The 25,049-nt window shown below is 36.2% G+C and overlaps 1 protein-coding gene across 1 annotated transcript in view; it reads right to left on the bottom strand.

The window, feature by feature from the left end:
• Positions 1–15,387, bottom strand: part of LOC121296534 (teashirt homolog 3-like) — a 33,110-nt gene extending 17,723 nt beyond the window's left edge. The window contains exons 1-2 of the mRNA XM_041222209.1: positions 15,311–15,387; positions 14,436–14,772 (exon numbers count right to left, since the gene is read on the bottom strand). Coding sequence (XP_041078143.1) covers positions 14,436–14,475 — 40 coding nt within the window. The 5' untranslated portion in view covers positions 14,476–14,772; positions 15,311–15,387. The remainder of the gene's footprint in view (positions 1–14,435; positions 14,773–15,310) is intronic.
• Between the last annotated feature and the right edge of the window lie 9,662 nt (positions 15,388–25,049).

Below are 25,049 nucleotides of genomic sequence, written 5' to 3'. Positions count from 1 at the left end.
AGGAATGAGACACTTTAGTGATCTCAGTTTCATCCGTGATACAAAAAAAAAAAAAAAAAAGATTTCTCAGAGGAACAGTTTCTGACGTTCAAGGTATTGCTTTACCGGCAATTACAGTACACCTAGTTTAAAAAACACTGCAGGCTGAAGTATTATCTCAGATAAAGGCAGGCGGAGATATGCTTTTTTTTAATACAGGTATTAATAGCTTCCTGTCAAAATTGAACTGTTACACTTACAATGTTAAAATCAACAGACTCATCTTCCCTAATATACACAAAGAAACACAATAAATAAATAAATACAGATACATAGCCAGATAAAAACTTCTGGCACAGCCAAGATGATACACTTGTTGTCCATTTAAAATTTTTAAAAGCTAAGCATCAACAAATAAATTATTAGTCATGGAAAATAATTTTTAAAAAGTGTTATGGATCTAGTTTAAATATATATTTGACAAATCTGTAAGACAATATTGGCTATACTCTTCCAAGCAATTCAGACAGCAGTTCTGGCTCTTGAGTCAGACAGGCCTGTGTTTTTAACATCAAAATGTACATAAATTACCCTTGCACAATTATGGAGGTACTCAACATATGTTACTATTGAACTTCATTTACCAGAAAGACAAGCACTAAGACCACTGACTTTTTAGTAGGAGGTCCCAAGAAAAAGGCACTCGTTAGTACCGGATTTCACTTCAGCATTCATTCAAAACACCTAGCAAACAAGCACTGTTCACAATGCACATTAACAAACAACAAAATAAAATGTGATAAAAGACTTTTGTGAGAATTAAGTTATTGTGCTGGTTTAGAAAAAAATCTATCCTTGGTGCACATATAATTGTATGTGATCATTATTTATGCAATATAATATTATGCGTCTTCTAGAAAGACTTATGATCCATAAAGCCAAACACCTAGTGGATCTTTAAGTTCAACAGCATTTAAAACAGCTTTTCGTTTCCAGTATTAAAACTGCCTAGTTTTTTTAGACCACATCTGTGCTTCCGGTTCAGTCTTCCTGGTAGCGTTGTGTATTGCTGATCCAATATTTGGCTTCTCATACAATTAATTAAGCGTGATCCAATCCTCGTGGGCATGAGCATATCTACATTTTGTATTTCTTTTATTTCTTTTTTTTTTATATAAGGGACACAGGTGTGGAAACTGGATAGTGTTACTTTCTTTCGTTCTTTTTAAAGCCCTTATTTAAAAAGGCCAAGGTGTTCTGTAAATGAAAAATGTCTGCTCTAATGCAGATCATGTGTTTCCCTGATTAAACAGGAAGGCATGTAATTGCAACATTTGTCTTTTTATTCTCTAGGTCCTGGGATTAACCCTTTAACAGACAGAGTGCAACACAGTTTCCTCAGTCTGTCTATGAACTGTCTATTTATAACTGCAATGCAGCAGCGATGAGAAGTAATAACTCCCAATGTTACTTGGGTTATTAACTGGGTATAGCGCTACATGTTTTCCTGCCGAAGGCAGTAGGAAATCCGCCTTATTCAGCTTCTCCACTTACCCCGCCGCCAGCACCACCACAGAAAGAAATGCCCCCTAAAGACTTTGGTGACAGTCATCTCTGAAAATCTATTTTTCCAAAGTGTCTTGTTTTAATATTCACCAACAATTGCTCATTTTAAAATCAAAACTGAAGCATAAACTAAACCAAATCCTGCATTTGTTTTAGGGCTGGACATTTTAAAGTTACACAATCACTAAACACAAGGAATGAAATATTACAGGAACCAGCATGTCACCTTTAATAGTCAAATTAATACCTGCAATCAATGCAACAGGGAAAAAATTCTAACATAGTTTTCTACTAAAGTTTTCAACAGGTGCAGCATTAATACAAGGCATTACTGTAAGTGCACAGGTATCCCCCCCTTTTCAAATCACTGTACCAGAGTCAATGTTTGGAATTTTCTGCTTGCATAAACACAAAATGAAAACACCACTCTGCATGCAAGTTCAAAAGATAATGCACTTTACCATATCTGTGCAAAAACAGAAAGTTATCTGCATTGTACCACTGTGAAAAGCAGACAGGCAGTATCACATGTATTAATTCATACTGCGGGTTTAACTGTCATGATAAAATGATAACAAAAGATTACCAAAGCTGATGCATGCTTATCAAGGGAGCAAAAAGACATTCCATTTGGAACAGAAAAGTTGCTGTTTTCTCTAATGCTAACCTGTACATTTAAATTATAAAAAAGAAAAGGCAAATATATATATTTGTACAAGGACTTACGGGAAATGCTGAGTAACAAGAGAGTGAGCAGGACTTATAAAAAAAACACACACACACACACAAAGAGTGGATTTCCCATTCATCTCTTGAAAGAAGACACTGTCCTTTTCAAATATAGAAGTTCCTGACAAAACTGTTTATTCTAAAACTGTCCTTGCCTGATACAGGCCTGTTTAATGCACAGAACCAATGCAAAGTTTGCAGGGCCAGTTGCCTGTGACACTGTCGATAACTGCAGCTAGATAATGTAAGCACTGCAAACTGGACAGTTGCGACTGGATTTTCATGATGTATCCTGTACTTGATTACTGTGATATACGGCACTCCCACAAGCTTCATGCCATTTTTGTAAATTCCTGTAACCTAACTGTATAAACAAGGTTGAAGAGCAAATTCATGAAAAAGTTTAAACAGATTTTAGTGTCCTACAGTGAACTGCTTGTGAATTCCCAATACAACTTCATGAACACATCTTACAGAGACACATTATGACAAGCCAGTTTCAAAGGAGGCTGGTACAGCCATAATATTTTAAAGCTGAAAAGGTTGTGGGACAGGCTGAAGCCAGTCTTTTTTACAGACAAAAAATGATCTCTATATTTATAATAAAACTGTTGAAATACTAGCCCTGCTATTAAAACCATTACCCACATGAAGATTAATAAGCAAAGGTTTTGTTTGTTATGTATGTAGTATTTTAGCTCATTAGCACTACCTTTTGAACAAATTTATTTTCATATTTTATCTTTAAAAATCAGTATTGCCCCCCCTCCCCCATACATAAAATTCATGTTCCCATGAGTGATACAAATATATACCACCCCCAAACCCTGCAGTGCACACTTAGGAACATTTGAAGAAAGGCCTTGTCATGAGGTTCCTAGCAACATTTGTTTGGAAATGGCATTGTACAGTCACCGCGTTTGAAATTTTCCATAGCTTAAACATGACAGCTAATATTTAATATATCAAGTTCTAAGTATCTGTAGCACAGAATGTGGGTTAGTACTGAAAGCTTTAGGGAACAGTTTTTTGCTCAGGGCATTGCTTTAGGCTAAACCGTTTTGAGTAAGCTAAAGCAGAAGGCTGCAAGATGCTCTACTCATTCACACAACAGTATTTTATAGAACAAAAAAAAAAAAAATGTTTTGACTGCATTCTGCAGCTGCGGTAGCTCAATGTCCTGCATGTGAAAGGCAATTTGTGATACTTCTTGCTTAGTTGAGACTGATTAACTAATAGACAATCTTGAGTGCTTTAATGCACATATGGCCATATTCAAAAGCAGTCACCCTTGCAGTAAAAGTAAAACTTCTAATGCTACAGAACTAGCATGAAACGACACTGGGCTTTTATATGAATCTCTTCATATTTAATTGAAGATTTTAACATCACGGTTTTGTTTTTTATTTAGAAAATAACTCTTCAAAAAAAAAGTTGATAGAATTCATTTCACAATGAAATCAGTAGTGGTTTTTATTTTAGGTAAGTAGCGTATTTATTTATTTATTTGTTTTTATATAATTCACTTAACATAACACAGCTTGCCTGCTGATAATGACTGCACTAACTTGACAATGATTTTCAGATTCGGGGTGTAATCACTCTGCAAACATCATACTACCCTAACCCAGCGTTAGCATACAGGTGCTCCAATCTGTCATTTTAGTTTTTCTTCAAAATCACACGTTAGTTTGTTCACAAACGCATGCTTACTACCTGTGTATAGCTTGAGCAGACTGTATGGTACAATTACATTGTCTAACATACTTAACACCCTAAGACTGGGGCAATGCCAAAAGCAAGGACAGCTTTGTTGAGAGCTGGCAACTAATATCATGACAATTACTTGAGAGGCTGTTTCCATAATCTGATGATCATTTTGAAACTCCAAGTGACTGATACTGAAACAACAGAATGTTACTGCAGTAAACAGTAGGGTTTCATTAAATAAAACCCTATTGAGGTTAATGACAACTGATATGGGAAACAGGTTTGCGCAATTACTGAATCATTGCTGATCAACATAAACAATGTATGTTCCACTTGCTCCCCAAACATTTTTTTATCCCAGTCAGCTGAATGAAATTAAACAATTCCTGTTGACTATATATAAATATTTATTAAACCCTAGTGGCTAATAGTGTCACGTGATCAAAAACAGACCACAAACCAGCCAACAGTCATATCAGTCTATAACCAAAGAACTGCTGCCCTCTGACATCACTCGTCTAGTGATTCCTAAAACATCAGTTATTTTCTTTATGAATGTATAAAATCCCTGTAGTAGTTTTGAATTCTTGTAGCTCTGTCGCTTTCACTCTTTCTATTATTTGTGACATTACTTTTTAAAGAACTGCGTTGTGTTTTTGCAACACCAGCACTTTTTGTGCCTCAGGATTAGCTGTTATTGTGAACCAAGGCCCTCTGATATACTCAAGTGGCATGTTGAATATTGATTTCAGTGGCTACATACCTTAATTAGAAATAATGAGAGCGCAAATCTTCTCATCAATATGTGAAAGGTGCAGCAATGGAATTTCCAACCTGCCTGAAACAGTCCTGGGTTCGATTTTTGAGGCTCTGTTTAGCCTCACTGGTTTAGTTTTTTACCTGTATATTATTGGGGGTCAACACAGCCTGTGGTATAATAAGTGTTGTTTTTGAGCATTGCTACAAAACTGTAAAGACAACAATACGTACACAGCAGAAGGAAGTGAGAGAAAGTAAGGCTACAAACCTGCACAATGGTGAAAAAGTACTATAACAAAAAGTATAATACCTGCACCTACAAACACATTTTAAAAGCACAGTTGTGAAGCCCTCTGTCAAGCACAAACAATAAATATAACTTCTGCTTACAGACTTTTTTCTTCTTCTGGCTTTACTCATGAACCTTTATTTCTTTTTTAATTCATTAAAAACTCTGCACCACCACACAGAGCTGTTTTTATCTGCCCTCAGCTGCTTAAGTGTTGAGAAAAGACCAGGCTGTTTTTTTTTTTTTAAGGCAACCCAGAGCAAGTACTTGCAAGGGTCATATCTTTTTAATTATCTTTTCTCTCTTTGATTAATTATTCCATCTGACAATAGCATGTTTCTAATGCTATTCACCTGCCTTTGATGATTGACAACTTTTCTGTCTGATTCAAAGCAAACAGCTGCTGCCATGATTGCCTAGCAACCAGGAGGTGATGGATGAGGCCCAAAGATGGATGGCTACAATAAATCATGTCTCCTGCTATAAAACTGAAAAAAAACGGGAGAAGAATAAAACCGCACAAAAACAAAACACGCTTTTTTTCTTTCCGTTGCTCTACTCAAAGCTTCATTCCTCAAATTACCTGGAAAGGATGTTATTTTGGTGGGGGGTTGGATGAGAACAAAGATTTTCATAATGCAAATAAAAGACTGCCGTGCTGTTACTACGCTTCACAGTGACAAGATGCACCTTGCAAAACTAGCTTTTGAGATGGACTTTTTTTTTTTTAATCAGTAATGATTGAGCAATGGTTTAAGTATTTCCAACAACGTGATCTGAGCTTCAGTTAAATAACTCCTAGAAGAGCCCCCTAGCTGTGAAGACACGTTACTTCCACTCCTAGTTCTTCAGTCTTGGACGGGGAACTATGCAAAATACATTAAAATCCCTGTACACCTTCTAATTTCATTAAATGAATGTCTCTTTGAATATCTTATAGCTCTTTATTTGACCCGAGGTGTGTTGCCGGGGAGAAAAAAAACAACAACTTTGTAGTAGAAATGGGAATTGACAAGAACAAGAAAAAAATAAGGTTCTGAAAAGTGAGATACATGATATACTAATAAGGTGTGTAAATTTGAGTAATAGCTGTATTTAAGTTATCTGCAAGATATTTCTGACGTACGCTTTACCAGAAAATAATGCGTCTGGCTATTTGAGTATGTAGGCCTATTCAAAGCAATAAATGATCATTCATAAATTACCTTTCAGATCCATATCACATTTTAACAAGCAGGATAATGTTTCTGCTGACTACTACATGCACCAGGATCCAAGGCCAGGCTCCACAACAAATACCAAATGCCAGTACTGCCGCAGTAATGCATTTCACGCACCTGCACGGGAATGCTATTCACACACCAGTTCAAATTTCTGAATAAGCAATGCATAGCATTATAATAGTACAAATGCACTTAGCAAAAATGTTAGTATGATGATACTGTGCGCTATTAGAGGACAAAAATGGTCAAGATGAAAGCCAGTCAAAGTTTTTTGCTTTCTCCTTGGAAATATTACTCATGAGACGAATGGAAGAATTACATTTTGAAGCAGGTTAATGTGTGTGTTTTTCTCTGGACTCAAATACTACTAAACATCACCCACAAAGTTTACAAAATATAACAATTGCTCTCAAAACAATTAACTCTTTCTCTTTTAAAATGTGAGAGGTGTTTCAGATTTATTGAAAAAGCAAGAGCAAGCTTAGTTCTAAGAACTGTAAAAACACAGTTTGTTTAAATAATTATGTTTTTTTACACTGTGAATTCCTCAGACAGCTAAAAGGGTAAATGTGGAAGTCACTATGGGAGAAAAAATCTCAAAATCCATAGACACAATCATACACTCTATCGCTTTTAAACAATCCACATAATGTTGAGGTTCTTTTGATTAGAAGAGATTTCTAACACACACACACACACACACACACACACACACACACACACCCCCACTCCCCTTTTTCTTTTGCGAAAAATGGCAGTGAAGCCACATAATGACCGGCTGGTATCTGGTAACAAACAACTAGAATGCAAAGCCATCCATCAAACAGTGCACATCTAGGCCTTCCATTCCGTCCCAGCTCCTCCAACTCTCAAGTTACAGCTTTACATGGCAAGTCTAAATAATATTCAAAATGATAAATGGCACCGTAAGCCTGATATCCATCATCAATCTTTTTTTAAGAAACATCCATCTTCAATAATGCACGTTTGAATCATGTGAGACCAAGAGGACCCAGATTCATTTACACAACCCCCAGCAAGCTGCTGTGATTCTGAATGATACCTGTCAGCATACCACTCCCCCCACCCCCCACTCCGTAATCGCACCTTTGGTTGGGGAATGTTTTCAGTTCATGACCCATTCATGCCCCCTCCTAAACCCCCCATCACTTTAACAATCCCCCAATCAGCGACAGCGTTTCACAGACTCCTCACTACAGCCCTCGTACAAATTTCTCTGCTCCCCTCCTTCCCGCCTTCCCTCTGGTGTCTGGCAGGGCCCATTTGATAAATGACACATGTCATTCTGTCAGGAGGGAAGGGTGGGTCAATGATGTATGACTCTGCTGAAAAGGAAATCGACTGTTTGGCGTGGTGCAGCTATTCTCCACCAGGATTTGGTTTCAGGATTTCAGGAATGAAATCTACGATGTTTCGAGTGCACAGTCAGGGCAGGCTTGACGTGCGACCCAGGAGCTGTTTTTTTCCTTCCCTCTCTCTTTCTCTGCCCTTCAGATAAAAAAAATGTAGCCTGCCGAACAGTACGGGAGCCACAACAAAGATGAAATCTATCAAAGTCTACTGCAATTACAATCAGGGTACTATTTCAATGTAATAAAAGCCTGAACTTCACATACACACCGAAATGTACATGTTTTAGAGAAGCACGACCCATAGCTTGACATCTGCAGAGTACATTTAAAGAAAAAATGTGTCAGACAAGCGTGACCCCCCCCCCCCCCCACCGCCACCCCCCCCATTTTCATTAGCTCACTGGCAGGGTGGCACTTCTGAACCTCATTACAGCTTGAGGATTTATGAAGCTGAACCCAATGGCAAAGAAAAGGCATCTGTCAATAATTGCAGGGAGCTGCACTCACATCTCAAGAAGCTTTGAAATCTCATTAGGTATGCAGTTATCAGGCATAAAGATCAAAAACATTACTCAACTCCGACAGAATCTTACGGAGGAACATTAATTAGCAACAGGCCTGCAGTACAAATACAGACTTCCTCTCACACCTGCATGGCCCACGAAGAAAAAAAAAACAACAGTAGCAACACCCCAAATATACTCCTCCCAGCTTCCCCTCTTTTCCCTCCAATTTTGAAACAAAAAGGGGAAAAAAATTAAACAATTCCCAGCATCTGAGACTGATCAAGTACATGAAATGCAAAAAAAAAAAAATTCAGTAGAGACAGTCTTGGCGGTGAAGAGAGAAAAGGAAGAGGCTGTCAAAGTTGAGAAGGATGTCAGCACTGGCCCTGATTACAGGGGCCTATTCTGTTCCCAGACCTTTCATCATTACTGCCATCAAAAACAGACTCCCTGTCACAGATGGGTGACTGATGGCTGCCAGTCTCGCACAGCCTTGCCAAGCCTCGGGGGGCAGCAGCAACAAGGCTGACCTTACAGGAAGAGACACACAGGCACAGAGCCCAACCCAAGAAATACTCCGAACACAGCCACCCTCTCCTTATACACACACAAGCACACACCTCCATGCCCCCAACAACCACTCAACAACATAACAAGGATTCTGCAGGCAATATTATACAAGAACCATGTACATTATTTTGTGCAACTGACTTTTATATAAGTAACATCACTATTCCCTTAGCTAATTCTTTAAAAGAAGAGAGGTAGAGTAAAAGTCATGTCTCTGAGGATTTGTATCTACTTAATTTAAATTAATTTGATGAAGATTCTGTGCGATTATGTTTGGCCCAGATAAAGAAGGAGCTGATGTGTCCAACAAAAATACAAGGAACTGCAGTCATCTTCATCACCCTCAGAATATACTCCTTGTTTTTTTAGACCTACCTGGGGTAAAGATGATTTGAAGTAAGTTTTGCTTAGGGAAAATAATTGAGCGTCATTGATTATCGCCCCTAATAAATACCCCTAAAAAATAACTGTTACACGTTACGGTATGCAAGCTTTTAGAAAGCTTACCAATTTGTTTTGTAAATGCTATCTTCCTTGTGGAACAGTTGAAACTTGATTTTAAATTTGAATGTTGTCGGAGGAATGTGGAATCCTAGACTCTAATTGGGCGATAATTTGTGAATGAGGCTTTTGACTGGAAGAACAGGGCCATTCCTTGAAAGGGGGTGAGGGGTATTATCAGTAAACCTCAAATAACCCCACTCCATAAAAAACTAATTAAGTCAACTCTGATGACCTTTTCATTGGTGAACCAGATATTCCTAACTGATAACATCTGCCCTGACAATATAAACACAGATAAAAAGGGGAAGTTTGCTATTTAAAAAGAGCTTCTCATCTACTTTGAACAGTAAACAATGTAGCAGTGCATGGGTTGGACAGCTCTGCCAGACAATGTATGAACTTGACTCCAACGGACTGCTAATTATTGAACCCTTGGAATTTCCGAGTATTCTGATAAACCCTAACGCTTTATCTAAAATATTGGTATTTGGGCAACTTTTAACTTTTTTGGATCAACATGAAGCAAGTGCAAAGTTTGGGCCCTAATAGTGAAAATAGCAGACCAGCAGATTTTTTTTTTTTTTAAATCTGATCTCCACTCTGTATCAAAGAAAAGAATGCACTGAATTATCTAAATGCTCAGATTAAGATACAAACCCAATATACTGATCCACTTCTATTTACCTTAGTACATATTCTGCATTTATGTACTTACTGATATGTATCTGTTTTTTGTGTTTATGTAGTACCACTTTATATCTAGCATTGATTTACAAAATAACATTTCTCAACACTGTTACTTCGAGAATTCGCAAATTTAACCTTTAAGCTAACTCTTGAATGAAAAGTCCAGTAGATATTGAAGCCTGAATCTCACCCTGGCTTCGCTGAATTCCTCATAACACTTCGGCAGTCACAATTCATTGTAATCACTTTACAAAACAATCTTTAGGAAAGAAAAAGGGAGAAAAAAGAGGGAGGATACAGACTTGTGAGCCAATTTAAGAAATAACTGCTGATGCATCAGTTATTGACTCTTTCACTCCTGCTCATGATAGTGCTCAAGGCATAACTGAAAACAAAATGACAGCATCAACCGCATGCAATAAACTGTAGCCCCGGAGAGCAGCAGGACCCTAATTGACAGCTGCCAAGCTAATGGGAGAAATCACAGCAGATTCTGGAACATTCTGTTTATCAACTGGAGATTCTCAAGAAACTTTCCCTGCTCTCTCTCTGTTCTGCTCTTTTTTTTTCTTCCTCTTAACCCTCTTTATTGTTGTGCAAAAAAAGCAGAGGACAGCCATAACTAATCATCCTGTCAGCTGGCTGCTAGGGAGAATCTCAGTCCAAGAGAACAATGTGTGGCAGGTTTGTAGGCAAGTAATCCTGCAAGGGCTTCACGCAAGTACCTCTGTAGGTAGATCTGCTCAAGGAAGATTGGTTACAGCTCGGAGCTGCCAGTGTCCTTTTACTCAGTTGTTCAAAATTGTAGCCATTCAAGCAGGAAGGGCAAAAAGACTTTTGCAAATAAAAGTGGTATTTTGGGTGTAATCAGTTGAGATGCAAAACACTCTTTGGGGAAAATATGCTTTTTTTTTTTTTTTTTTTTTAATCTGTTTTTTTATTATTATTATTATTATTATTATTATTATTATTATTATTATTATTATTTATTATTATCTATTTAGAAATGGGAACACTATTTGATCTCCACAGATTAAACTTTAAAAGAAAAGGACGATAAGCTCAATTTCAAGTGCACACAGTCTTTATCGAGCATACTGACTATCAATATTAGCATTTACAGTATCATGAATTCCATACATGCAGCGTGTTTAGGCTTCCTTTACTGTTTAAAGGTGTTGGAATACAGCTGTACTTACAGTATTAGATTCTTTTGACAATAAAGAAAAAAATAAACTGTTGTCCTGATATGTTTCGTCAAAAACAGTCTACATCATCAGGGGTGGCCAAACCTGGTCTTGGAGAGCCGCAAGGTCTTCTGGTTTTCATTCTACCCCGAGTTCTCAATTACTTAATTGAACCAATTATTTTCCTAATTGCAACAATTCTTTAGTTAATTGGTCAACACTAATATGTTTCCGAAGTCTTTGGCCATTGATGATTTAAAGACCCAGAAAACCTGCAGGATTATGGCTCTGCAGGACCAGAATTGGCCACCCCTGGTCTATAGCTTTGCTCTTTTATGCCTTAAAGTCAACAAACCAAGCATTTGTTTTTCTATGTTGTTGACTCTTGAATGGAGTGTGCATTCACAGCTCAACTACACAGAAAGAATGTGTGTAGCTGCCTGCTGTGCCTACAAGATTCTGCACTGCTGAGAGTTCTTTATTGTTATTCTACTCCAGACCATTAAAAGCACCCTAATTCCTATGACATGATTATCCAGGTACCAAAGCCCATTTGTCACCTGCAGCAGAAAATTAAGTTAATGCACAACTAAAGGCAAGCAGGACTGTGTAATATCAACTTGATTACATCAAACTAGCTGCAAACCTAATTCTGCAGGATGACAGTGCGCGGAGCTTGTCATCTCCAATCACGAAAGCTGTCAGGAATCCATCAGGTTTACAGCTAATTAGGTGAACACTAATGAAGCTGGCAAAACAACTTTTCTTTTTATACGGCTGAGCGGACCTTTCAGTTTGGGGGAGGAAAAAAAAGAACTCAATTCTCACAAATTCTCAAGGTTGCTGGGGACCGCATTTCCCAAAGTTCCTAATCAAGGCCCATCGTCTGACATTTTTCTTGCTCTTTCCATCACTACAAAGCAATCAATTTGTCATCACTCTTTGTATGGCACAAAGCAGTCGTGAACCTTATAACTTGCAGCTGTGAGGGCCAGCAGAAGGGGAAAAAATTACAGGAAGTTGCTGTGCCTTAACATAAAAAAAAAAACCTCAAAGCTCACTTACTTGTCTTCATCCGCCCATCAACAGCACAAATGCTTTATTTTTTCACTCCTCTTAAATAAGTAGCCCTTCAGTCATTCTTCACCCCCCATATCCATTAGGCAAAAGCATTTTGATAAAGTAAAGCCTGAGAGTATGGGAAAGAATGAAAGCACTCACTCTCTCACTCTGCCAACTTCTGATTGACCATTAAGCTATTGATGAATGTGCCTGTCAGGAGAGAGACAATTAAATCAAATATGAAAGTCATTTTGACGGGTCATTTTGACGGAGCAAACCATTCTTCCATCTCCTATTAGTCTTACAGTTAGGTTTTTGTTATGAGTGCGGTTTTATTAAAATAAAATAAATTAACAATCGAGGTTCTATTCATTAGATAAGGCTTTTATTTATGTTTTTAACTGTGTGCAGTGAACAGCGATTTGGCTCTTCCCCCCCAGGTAATAAATCTTTCACAGGACATTGTTAGTGCCTGAGATTTCACCAATTCGGCACACACTTGAATGTCATTTGTACACTTAAATACACAACTCAGTATGTAATATGCTAAATATTTTCCCACATGTTCTATTCAGTTCAGCCTTAAGGGATTGTGGTCCTTATATATATATATATATATATATATATATATATATATATATTATATATATATATATATTAGTATAATATTATATATCAATATACGGGACCAAAATCATGAATATTTATATCGCCCTGGGTAAGGGTGTCTACTAAGAAATTAATTAATTACTTACTTAATTAAGAAGAAGAAGGAGAAGAAGAAGAAGAAGAAGAAGCAGAAGAAGAAGAGATGATCAAAAAAGACTAATAAAAAAAGCTAAATAATTAATAAAAAAATAATTATTATTATTATTATTATTATTATTATTATTATTATTATTATTATTATTACTTTAACATGTCACTACTATATTATTTGTATTTAATGCCCACAGGTCATTAATCACATTTTCATATCCTGTTTATTTAATCTTAACACTAGACAAAAAAAAAAAAAAAAAACTGGCCTACAACTCCTCAGCAACTACCCAACCTCACTCAAAAAAAGACTAAGCCTGCTTCAGTATTTTGTCTTAAGTTCAACATCATTTACTGTACAGTAGACTAGCAAATAGTCTTCGATGCACTCTCCACATTAAAAAAATAAACAAAAAAAACACAAATACACCTGGCCACAGTGTTGCTATGAAAGGTGGTTCCCTAGTAGTATGTAATACGCTAATGCCTATTCTCTAAGTCAATATACACATTTAACCAAGCTTCTATCATTTTGTTCGATAAAGAACATTGTATAGTATTCTAACAGTACAGTACTGGCAAAATACTAACTAGTAAGGTAACTACTATTGTGCCAACACTGTAGTGTCTTGGATGTGACTATCCTTTTTTTTTTTTTTAGTTCGGCAAAAGCCCAAAACTTCAAAAGGAAAATAAAGCAAAAAGGATACCATTAAAGTTGTTTTAATAGGTAGTTGTCAGAGCAGACGTGACGTCATTGGGGCCGGCGTTGCCATGGGGAGTGATTTATTGATGTTTATCGGGAATGAATAGATCAAAGGCAAGCCAGATGACAGGCAATCAATCAGGCATCAAATCAAGGATAGCAATGGTCCATAAAACCCTCGTCTAATCCACATTGTCTACTGTGAAATAATATGTAGGTCTTTCCAGAAAAAAAAAGAAAGAAATCAGCCCAGTAAGTCGACAAAAGTTGGCGTTTTGTGAACAAAACATAATTGCACAAAGCCCCAAAGTAAAACAGCAGCTACGGGGAACATCAAAGGGGCTCATGACAGTCAGCTGACAACAGAGTCCCTTTTTTCTCGATTTCTTTAGGGATCACTAACTCACCAAGTCAATAACACGCACCCAGGGGAAAGGCGACAAGGTGGAGAACTAGCTGGGAAGAAAATTCAAACTTGAAGTTCACTTCAACTTAAAATTAACATTTATTTTGTTTGTTTGTTTGTTTGTTTTTAATAGCCCTAAGTTTAAGCAAATGATTAGTAGTGGTAGTAATAGTCGTAGTAATACTATTGGTATTTATTGTTTCTCACTGCAATTATATTTAGTTAATTAAGAACAAGGAAAACAAAGAAAACCCCAACCTTCACGTAACAGTACTGTCGCCCTGCTAGATGATACTTAAACTTTTATCACGTGCATACAGTGCTTCTGAATATATGCTAACATAAATAACATAACGACAATGCAGTGTAATTCTTACTGATATTGATTACATATGAAAGAGCAAAAATATGTTCCCGTACCTGCTGCGCGCCTGGGCGCTTGCTGTTTCCTCCGCGGCATGCTTCTAGTGTTTTTTGACGAGTTATTTTAGCCCCAGAGATCCAAAAGCTGTTCCACTCTTTGATTGTAGTGCTTTTCATACACGATCCCGGCGGCGCTTTCAGAAGGCTGACACAGATCGGCAGTTTTCAAAAAAAAAAAAGTCAGACACTGACGAAAAAGCCAGATCTGAAGAAAAAAAAATGCTCGCTTTCCCCTCGACTTGGATATCACAGTGCCGACGACTACAGTGGGGGAAAAAAATAGCTTCTGCCTGCGTGCGATCCTCACTCAGCGTTGGAAGCTGCAACAGGCAAGCTAAAGGAAAACGAGATGATCGCGTCACTCAAAGTCTGCAAACAGGGGCAAACATCTAGCACTGTCACATTAACTCCTTGCACCTCGCACTGGTATCATGTCATGTGTGCAGCCTGCATCTCCTTACCTCAGGCTAACACCGCCATGGATTCATTCGAGCTGTGCTTGACTTTACGTGTTAAACTAGTCTTAATTCTATTTGCACATTTAAAAAAAAAAACGTGAAATAATGGCAAGTATAAAAAGTACAGCTGTTTGCTTGATTTGATTTTTATGAAATCACTTGCAAATAAACATATAATACAATAAAAGCTTTGTTTTATCATCGCAAATAAATAAATAGTCTAAAATATAGTTCACGAACTACGATTAACAGTAACAAGATTATACAACTGTAGAATTTTCCAATTCAATAATTATTTATAGTCTATGCTACACTGTAGTCTGTAAAACTATGAGTTTTTGTTCTTTTAAAGTTCCACTTATAAAGTGTAAAGCAGAGCTGATTAAATGTTTACAACATAATAGGAATACTTACTTATTCAGATGTTAAACCAGGTCCAGGGGGCATCTGTCCCCAAGTAAATATGTAAAAAAGGCAGTCTGATGTTTTGTGTCATACGTTGCTGATGCCACCAACTGGAAAATCCAAGTGATTTGCATTCCCCTTTCTACTGGACTCTAATATCTTTATCAATATCGCAAGATGCAAGCCGAATATTAGTAGAAATTGACTGAACTGCCTTTGACAGACTGGCTCACAGGGTTATGTTGCCCAAGTGCATATACAAAATCCTTTCGAGAGCGGTATGAATCGATGAGATACGTGTTTGATTAGGTGTCCCTTGTTATAATAATGTACATCAGAAGGAGGGGGGTATTCTTAACTGTGCTTCAACTGCTTTATGAACATGGATCAGAAGCTATTGCCAAACACTTTCTTGGCTGCTAATACAAGCACTTTTTTCCGTTCTTTGTGTGGCTGAAAGTAGATATTTAAAGACAGCACTAGTAAATCAGAGACGACTTCCTCACACCCAGATGCCGTTTTCGCTTAAAACAAAGTCAGCCACAAAATCAGTAGCAAACAATTTGCTTTTTTTTTCTGAGTTCAGAAGGAAAAACGACGTTCTCTCACTTTTACGGTAAGATCAACATTCTCCAAATCCCCCCATCCTTCAAGATATGGGATAACTCCAAATAATGTGCAGATACAGCGTCTTTACATCGTATTGATGCTTTGAGGGTTTTTTTTTTTTTAATTTCTTTTTTTTTTCTTCAAGTTATAGGAAAAAATACTTTTTAAAAGAAAAGGGTGGATAACGTGTTCGTATTTTTCAGCTCGCCTTAGGATAAAAATAAAACCCCCAACCGTTCATTCCCTGGAGGGGGTGGTCTGCTGTTTGCAGGGGGAATGACGAATAATTTCTTGCAAACAAGAAAATGGTGAGTTGTCAAATTCTGCTTCTGCTGCCAAATGCGTTCATTCCCATGACATTGACATCTCGCTGGTCTCTTCTCTTTTCACACTAGTAGCGCATAGCCATCTGATCACAGAGGAAACTATCAAAGCTGGTTAGGAGCCTTTTTCGAAACGAACTGAATATCTGATCCTTGTGCCACTGCCAGCCAGACGTGTGCTAGGTAGAGAAAGAACTGACTTTCACTGATTCGTGATGTTTTTAGCCCAATCTCTCTTCGTGTGGTGCTATAGCATTGCATGCCGTTAGATCCGCCCAAACATCTGTCCGTCTAACCATTGGCGCATCCATCAGTGTCACTCTGGCTGCACGTTGCAACGACAATACCTCAGACATAACAGAGACTGCGAGATTCAATACAAATCGCTAGAATGCTGTACAACTTCGCATCAGGCACAGCACTGACTGAATCTGTGTGTCTAAAAATGCATCGGATTTTAATTTTAGCCACTGAAATTAACCTGGATCATCAGACACAGCAATGGAGACTAAATGAAAACATTTAAGTCACAACTTGAACATTTGAATGAATAAGCACCACGCCACACGTAAGCAAAGTACTCTAAACCTTAAGGAATTACTTGCAAACAAAGTTATGCAGCACTTTGGCGCGCGCGCACACACACACACATGGCATGTCTTAACCTGTAAAAAAAAAAAAAAAAAAAAAAAAAAGGTATTCCTTTAGCTATTTTAAAAAAAGCTACATTTCTTTTGCAATGCAGTATTATCTTCTACGCAACTCTACACACTAATTATAGATTAAACGCGGTTCAGTAAATAGCCATTCAGAGTACCACAATGTGTAATATGCAACATACTGAGCTGTCCTCTCTAGCAACATTAGAACATTGGCCAGCACCTCACCGTCTAGGATACGCCGGTAGCATACATCTCCGCAATGTAAGTTTCTGTGTTGCTTTGTTGAACTTTTTATTTATTTATTTATTTTGTAGGTACTGCGATATTAATTTCTATTGTCATGCATTGCTAAACAATAGTAGAGCCAAGACACATTATGCATGCATTGCATTTATTAAAGATATATTTTAGCTCCAGGGTCACTTACGTATCGTACGTGCAATTGCAATTAAAGTTAAAACCTTAGATAAATAGCATTGTCTTTTTTTATTTAAAGTAAACTTATGGTCACACGTGTTTAAATCCTACGTTTATAAACACACTGTTGTAGATGTATTTCATTATCTGTTTCACATTTATTTGACTACATCACAATACATAGCAGAGGAAAAAAACAAACAAACATAAGATTAATTTACCAAATAGTTACACATGTCAGACTGCATTTGATGCTATGGGTGTGTTTAACATAATAGGCAATAATAGGCATTTTTGTCATATTCATAACATTGAGTAAAGAAAACTTTTTTTGTTTTGTTTTTGGTATTTAAGTCCTTTGCACTGTTGTGTAATTTCAGATGTGTACTAATAAAGTTAAAGAGGGAATCCATTATTTTCTTTAATAAATACATTGTTTTGTTTTAATTCAATGTATGTTTTATATAGCAAGCTTATTTTGTTGTTTCTTTTGCAATGTGAGACCAGAATGATCGATGGCTAAATACTTTATTTGACTAGTTTGTTTCAGATGTGGTAATTCATTTGAATTTTATGCATATAAAAAAAGAAAGTGAACAGTTTTACAATGTGACAAAGGGTATGTTAAAATCGTAAACAATAACTTTACCAATGGCGTTTGTAGGGAAGAGTATTCCAAAACATGCATCTACCTATATCCTGCATTTGTGTTTCATCATTTGATGCACCTCTCCATAAATGTATTGATATAGTTCAGATTCAGATAATAAATATATTATCATAGTTTCCGTAAAATACGTTTAAAAAATCGCCCAGTTACTGGATGTTACATAACCATAGCCAGCTGCATGTTTCTTAAATTAAGTAAAACATTTTCTTTTAAAATTGCTTTTTTTAAAGAGTATGGCAGCTTCTTTCAATCAGGGACACTGCATTACACAAAGTAGCTGCAAAGAGTACTGGCGTCTATCCTATCATGTTCTTACAGTGCAGTGAGTAAATCGATATCTCCCCACTATACCAGCTACACATCAAGTAAATCTTAAGCATACATGTAATGAGTCTATCAATAAAAAGTCACCGACAGTAAAGCACTCTCTCTCTCTCTCTCTCTCTCTCTCTCTCTCTCTCTCTCTCTCTCTCTCTCTCTCTCTCTCTCTCTCTCTCTCTCTCTCTCTCTCTCTCACTCTGTATTACGTGTAAGCAATTTAAATATAGTCTAATTTAAGATATATATATTTTTAAAAATCACTAAATGTATTTTTTTTATTTTAAATCTAGTGTGTTTTTTTTTTCTTGTATTTTCCCTTTTTATGTTCTTGTTCCTCTTTTAAATCCAGGTTTGTTTCAGGTAGATAATTTAAATATGAAAGAATGTACTCGTATACATAAAGTGAACACTATCGTCAAGACCTTTGAAAAAAGAACCTTACATGCACAGCATATAGTTACTGGCTTGTTCATGCTAGTCTGTTAGCATGTTTGGATTACCGAGTGAGTAAACCCAAGGATGCATTTAACTGTACTAGTTTATAGGATATGTTATCTTGCTCAAATGATTTACCATTTACTGACAACTCTGAATAATGATTTGCAAAACTCTAGGAGATAAAAAAAAACTCAGTGCAACACACATAAACACATGTTTCTGTACTTTTTCAGAAAGCCAGCCTGTTTTTAAACATACAACTTTATTTTTGTTTTATTTTGCATTTTAACTTTTCTTACACTGTATGTTAACTAGAAGGCACTTATGCTTTAAATCACGTTTTATGTAATGGTATTACCTCTAAGGGGTACTCAACATTTAAGAAAATGACGATTCAAATATGTACAGTTGCATTGAGCTTTGTACGCAATATTCACGCAAACAATGCATGCAAACTACATGTCTGCTCAGCGTCAATATGCATGTTGAAATCATTAGTGGTTGTATTTGATTACCTTACTGCAAAAAGGTATCATGTTTTAGAAGAAAATAGGTTGTAATATATGACAAATTCGCCCATTTGTCTTCTGCAAAACAACGATAACAAATATCACTAAAATTACTAACACTTGTAAAAAAAATAGTAATGATAAAACTGAACAGTAAGAAACTATTGGAATCAAAACGTGTAATACTATATATTTAAACAAAAACACCTTTGAGAAAAAAAAGATGCGTAAAGTTTTGTATGACTTGAATTTTAACCTGAGCCAATTATCAAATTATTATCAAAACCAATTATTTACACTCAGCTGTGACCGATAACAACATTACTCTTTGTGACAACAGATATTGTGTAAACAAATAATGTTTGAGCTCTTGGTAAAATAGACATTGCAACTCGTATTTCTATTGCTAGCGTTTATTTAAGTAGTTTAAAATCATTACTGTGAATGCGAGCAAACAATTTTACATTTACTACCACGCCTTAATTTTAACCCTTGGTCATTAATCTATAACCTGCGATTAGACACTGAACGGCCTTCCCTTTTTCCCTAATTAAATTCAATTAACGTGTTGCATAGGTGTTCCACACCGGCCAGTCTGTGCAGGGCTGTGAATAACATAATCGATTCTAATAAGAGATACAAATTAGATCCATGAAGAGGCGTTTTCTTTTAGCGAGTGGAACCGTGGTACTTCGTCATTTCAAACGAAACTAATGAAGTGTCATTTTATTTTAAAAGGGGAAATCCAAACATTAAAACAGGGGTTCGTTGTCACAAGGGTTGGTTGTCACAGTGCTCATAGCTATGAAACTAGATGGCGCAGGCAGGTGATACTAACACTGAAATGTGTGTTCTATTGTCTGGAAGTCAACCATCTTGTAATTTGAGATCAATTCTATCTAATATAAAGGTTAGCACTTTTTTTTTTCCTACCCAAAATAAAAAAATGCATATCTTGTTATTTATGTTATAACTCTTAGTAGTATTAGAGTTTGTTTGAACTGGTGGCCATGTTAAATAGAACCAGATGCTGGCTATCTTTTGGTGTAAAAACAAAACCAGCAGGTTCTCCCAGTAGTCCTGAGAGAATTAAATTATCATGTAAAGTCTGGTTGGGGCAGGTTGTCACATAGTTTTGGGGGTTGGTTGTCACATGCAAATCCTATAGGAAGTCGTCTTATATTTTTTCTTTCAACTTTTTTACACCAAAATGTGGGATATGTCACCATATAATGCTCATTTAAATTATTTGCTGTTTGTCCTCTTGTTCTGTGGAGGCTGTGGTATTATTTTGTAGCATGGGTCAACATTTCAAATATATATATATATATATATATATATATATATATATATATATATATATATATATATATATATATATATAGGTCTGTATTTTTTTTATGTTCACATAAAAAGTAAAAATACAACTTTTTCTGTCTTTGTACACAGTAGAAACTTTATGTTATTTATTTATTTTTTTTTTTAAATGTTGCATTATTGTCTACTGTAAAAGCAAGAACATACGTTGTGACAGCCAACCCCAGTATGGGGCAGGTTGTCACAGGTGACCGGCGCATTTTCAACCATCTAAATATCATATTTGGAATAAAGTTATACTGAAATAAAAATAATAATAATAATTTTTAAAAAAAAATTGTAGGTGAAGAGTTATTCATCAGTATTGCGAGGAACAGGACCTCTCAGCATGTCACCAGATTTAGATAAATAATAGAGTACAAAGTGTGACAACCAGCCCCGGTCTCCCCTACTTTATCGCAGTTTACTATCAATTAACTATCATTAAAAAAAATATTAAAAGAAAATAATCACAGTGTATTAGCTAATAAATAATGAAGTCGTAAAGACAGGAGTCTTTAAAGCTCACCTTCTTGTCAATTACATAAATCCAAAATCAACGGCTGCAAATCAATGACTTCAGCAAAGAAGCCGTTTACGATTTTGAACTGTGAAATTGATTAGGAAGGATCATGCTGCTTTGAGGCAGTATATACCCTTTTGGTTCCTGTCTAGCCTGTTAAAATTTCACCAACTTAGATGTATTGATGCGTTTCACGGCAGACCTAACGATGACAGTTTTATACCGTCAATGCTGTTAAATGAAACGAAGCGGCTTAAGTAAACGATTGCAACGGGTCTTTGCTTCAAAATATACTTCGTTGAAATGCAAATTGGAACTATTTTATTAGTCTGATTAGTATAACTCTGGTATTGTCACTTTTATTCCAATATTTTGTGCAATTCAAACTTTTTATTTTAGCATTCATCACCAATAGTACTATCACTATAGTAATATTTACATGTCTATAAACTTTTATATGATGTTAGTTGAATACAGCAATTATTTTACAAGCCTCGCCCAGACACGATATTCATATTTCTAATGCAGTTTTACAAAGTTGTAACTTTATGCGTTACTGAAAGTAACAGTACAAGGGGGATAATATACTGAAACAGGCTCCACAACGACAATGTAGGCTTAGATGTATTGCATAATTGACGTGCAGACACGTGCTTCACAGCCCCATTTTCACTTAACAAAGCTTGGGTGGTTTAAGTAGATTCCACTTACAAATATTGTAAACCACGATTTAAAACAATGATAAAATCTTGACTAAGATGATGGCGATTATTATTGTGTACTGTGGCACACAATATAAGCAGGTTAAAAACACTAAATTATGTTGTAATTGCTTTTGAACAATACCTTTTTATTTTTTTTTTTTTTTTTTCGTATAACAAAAGGTAACATGGGGTATACGACAATGATCAAAAGTGTAATGGGCTCTAGATTTATTCATCACCGTGGGGGAGTGTGTCATATATGCGGTTTAGAGTGATCAGCTCATGTGTAATTGTGTGTGTGTGTGTGTGTGTGTGTGTGTGTGTGTGTGTGTGTGTGTGTGTGTGTGTGTGTGTGTGTGTGTGTCATTGTCCCAAGGCACACATTTTTAAGACTTTGTAGATTGTGTCAGAGGGCCCTTGTTTCACGCACTTGATTCCATGCTGTAATGCTCATGACATTGCTAAATGACTCTATTGCCAAAAGAAAAATATTATAAATGTTTTTTCCATGACGCCTTTGATATTGTTGAATTCTAACCAAAGTAAATTATCTCTCTGTGTCAGCCTTTTAATTTTTAACCTTCGACTGTGGACTCAACTATTCCTTCGACCTGTTTCCGGGACTGTGTTTTATTTAGGGTCTGAGAACCATATATCGAACAGCATGGACCCTATTGATCTAACTGAAACAGAACAATAGGGGTTCCACATTCGATGCTCCATATTATCCGACTTTTTTTTTTTTTTTTTTTTTTTTTTTTTTTTTTTTTGAGACCGTTAGTGGTTCTGGAATTCCGAATGGTTCTACTTAGAACCCTTTGTCATTATATCGATCTGATTCTTGTTATTTATGTACATTAAACTCTAATTGCACATTACAAAAAAGTGCAGCAGTGGCGTCACTTTTTGGTGAGCCCGTGACTTGAGTAATTAGTCTTCTATGGACCGCTGTTTTGTGTAGTTTTTAATTTGGTAAAAATGGACTCGCGTGTGCAAAGTAAGCAGCGGGTTTGTTGTTGAAATTTTGCATAAATAAGCATATTTTTTCAACAAAAAAGTGAGGCATTAATGATACTGGTTTTATTGAAATATATCCTGCGGCACTGAATAAAAGAGGACCACGTGCTTAGGTCTTCCTCAGCTGTGTCACCCTTGGAGAAACTGCAGTGAGCATCCAGCGCTGGATTCTGCAACATAACCCAGGCTGGCGCAGGTGTTTCTGCTAATCGATACATGCTATTTAATCAACTTTTAAAACCATGTATGGATGTAATGTATTAAAAAACCAAAAACAGCCAAAACAGGCCAGGAGTATTCCAGGTTTTATAGCTATCATTAAATAAATAACTACATTTAAGAACACCGTCACTGCGTTTTGTAGTGATTTTAGTCAACCTAAGTGTTTGTTATTTCAGAAATCCTGACCATGTTAATCCAAAAAAATCAGTTTTTTGGTCAAATTTTTTTTTTAAAATCACATAGGTCCAGTCCATTGTTGTACTGCTTACATAGGTCAAAGTCCATTAAAAAAAAAAGTTTTAGTGTAATCAGTCAATAAGGGTGTTAATAATATAATAATAAAATTCGTAATTGTATAATATTTTATGAAAAATTTTTCATTACGTAAATGTTTAAATCATTAGGGCAAAATCAGTTTATTCACACATTTTAAAATTAAATATTTCTATTATAACCTATTATTTGCATTTTTATTAACACTTGCCTTCTACGTATTATGTTCTAAAATGGTGACATAAATTACGACCTAATTGAATCTCCATCTACCAACTAGTATAGAAATAAATGAATAGACGTGTCCAATGCAAACGATTAAGCTTAGTTACACAAGTACCCTACAGATAATTAAAGCAAAACCGATTTCTAACAAAACTTCAGCTGATAACAGCAAACGTTTACAAGCAGGGCTTTATTGCCGGGACTGTGATATACCATCTTTAGACGCATACGCGTTAATCATCGCAGGAGTTTTGATCAGCTTTGCGTTCCCGGGGGAACCCTTGCAATATACTCCTGAGTTGGAGACAAGGTCAGTTCTGCTGTACCGGGCCGCGTAGGTCATGTGATAAAAACACTCTTAAAGGACAGAGGTACCAAACCTACTTTGCTGTTTGGAGTGGGATATCTTCTTGTGGTTATTATTTTGCTGCTGAAAAATACGCAGTCGAGCTGTGGTACATATTGGTCGGCGAGGTTTCCCAGCCATAATGATCAGAAGTTGTATTATTATTATTAGTGGTTTTTTTTTTTTTTTTTTTTTTTACGAGGTAAGCCTTAAGTTAGGTGTATATAGGTAGGCAGGCTAGTGGACTATTTTATAAAAAACATTTATCATTTATCCAGTTGTATTATTAAGCAGGATGGGCACAAACATTTTGATCAAATAACACAATGCCCAGTGCATAGTTTAATAAGCTTCACCACACAGGAGACTAGCGCATGGGTTGAGAGGCCAAGTGCTGACCATCACAGTTACTGGGGCATGGAGCTCCCCAGACTCGAATCGCTGGGGAGTGGGTAATTTCAGCTGCGCTTGATATAACCTATACATCACTGTCTTCAGGACCAGTTTCAAAATTAAAGTCTGATCTACAAAGTTAAACAAAAATGAGATACAAATTGGCAGAGGTCAAAAAGGGTGGAAGTAGTCAAAACAGATGGGCAATGTTTTGGTTCGTTTGATTTATGTTATTGTGGACACTGGAACGTTCATAAATGAACCCTGGGCCGTTTTTAAAGATTTCCTCTTTGTGTTTTTATTGTTTGTTTTGTTTTTTTACATATGAACATTTGGAAATTTGTGAGGAAATAATAATCACAATGTGCTATTTAAAATAGTAACACTTTATATAAATTGCTAATCAATGCTTTCTTACTGTATTCATATTGGATTCCTATGAAGTAAACATCTAGTCATGACACATCTCATTCCCACATGCACCCCAGTCACCAAAACATTTTATATGACTCTAAGATCAATGTGTTATAAAAGGAAAATATTTATATTTATGGCTATCTAATTGCCTCTAATTGCATGGTGTTCTGAATAGTAATCTAATATGCCCTTTACATGAAAGCATTATGTAATTTCCATAAGAAAATCTCATAATAAATTGATAAAAGAAGTAAGGGCTTGAGTTGCTGTAATGAGTTTTTTTTTTAATTACCACAGTTCTAAGAGTGCGTGTTTGCATGTGT

The sequence above is a fragment of the Polyodon spathula genome, chromosome 21, assembly GCF_017654505.1.
Source record: "Polyodon spathula isolate WHYD16114869_AA chromosome 21, ASM1765450v1, whole genome shotgun sequence".
Classification (NCBI taxonomy): domain Eukaryota; kingdom Metazoa; phylum Chordata; class Actinopteri; order Acipenseriformes; family Polyodontidae; genus Polyodon; species Polyodon spathula.
This window is presented reverse-complemented; position numbering and strand designations above follow the sequence as displayed.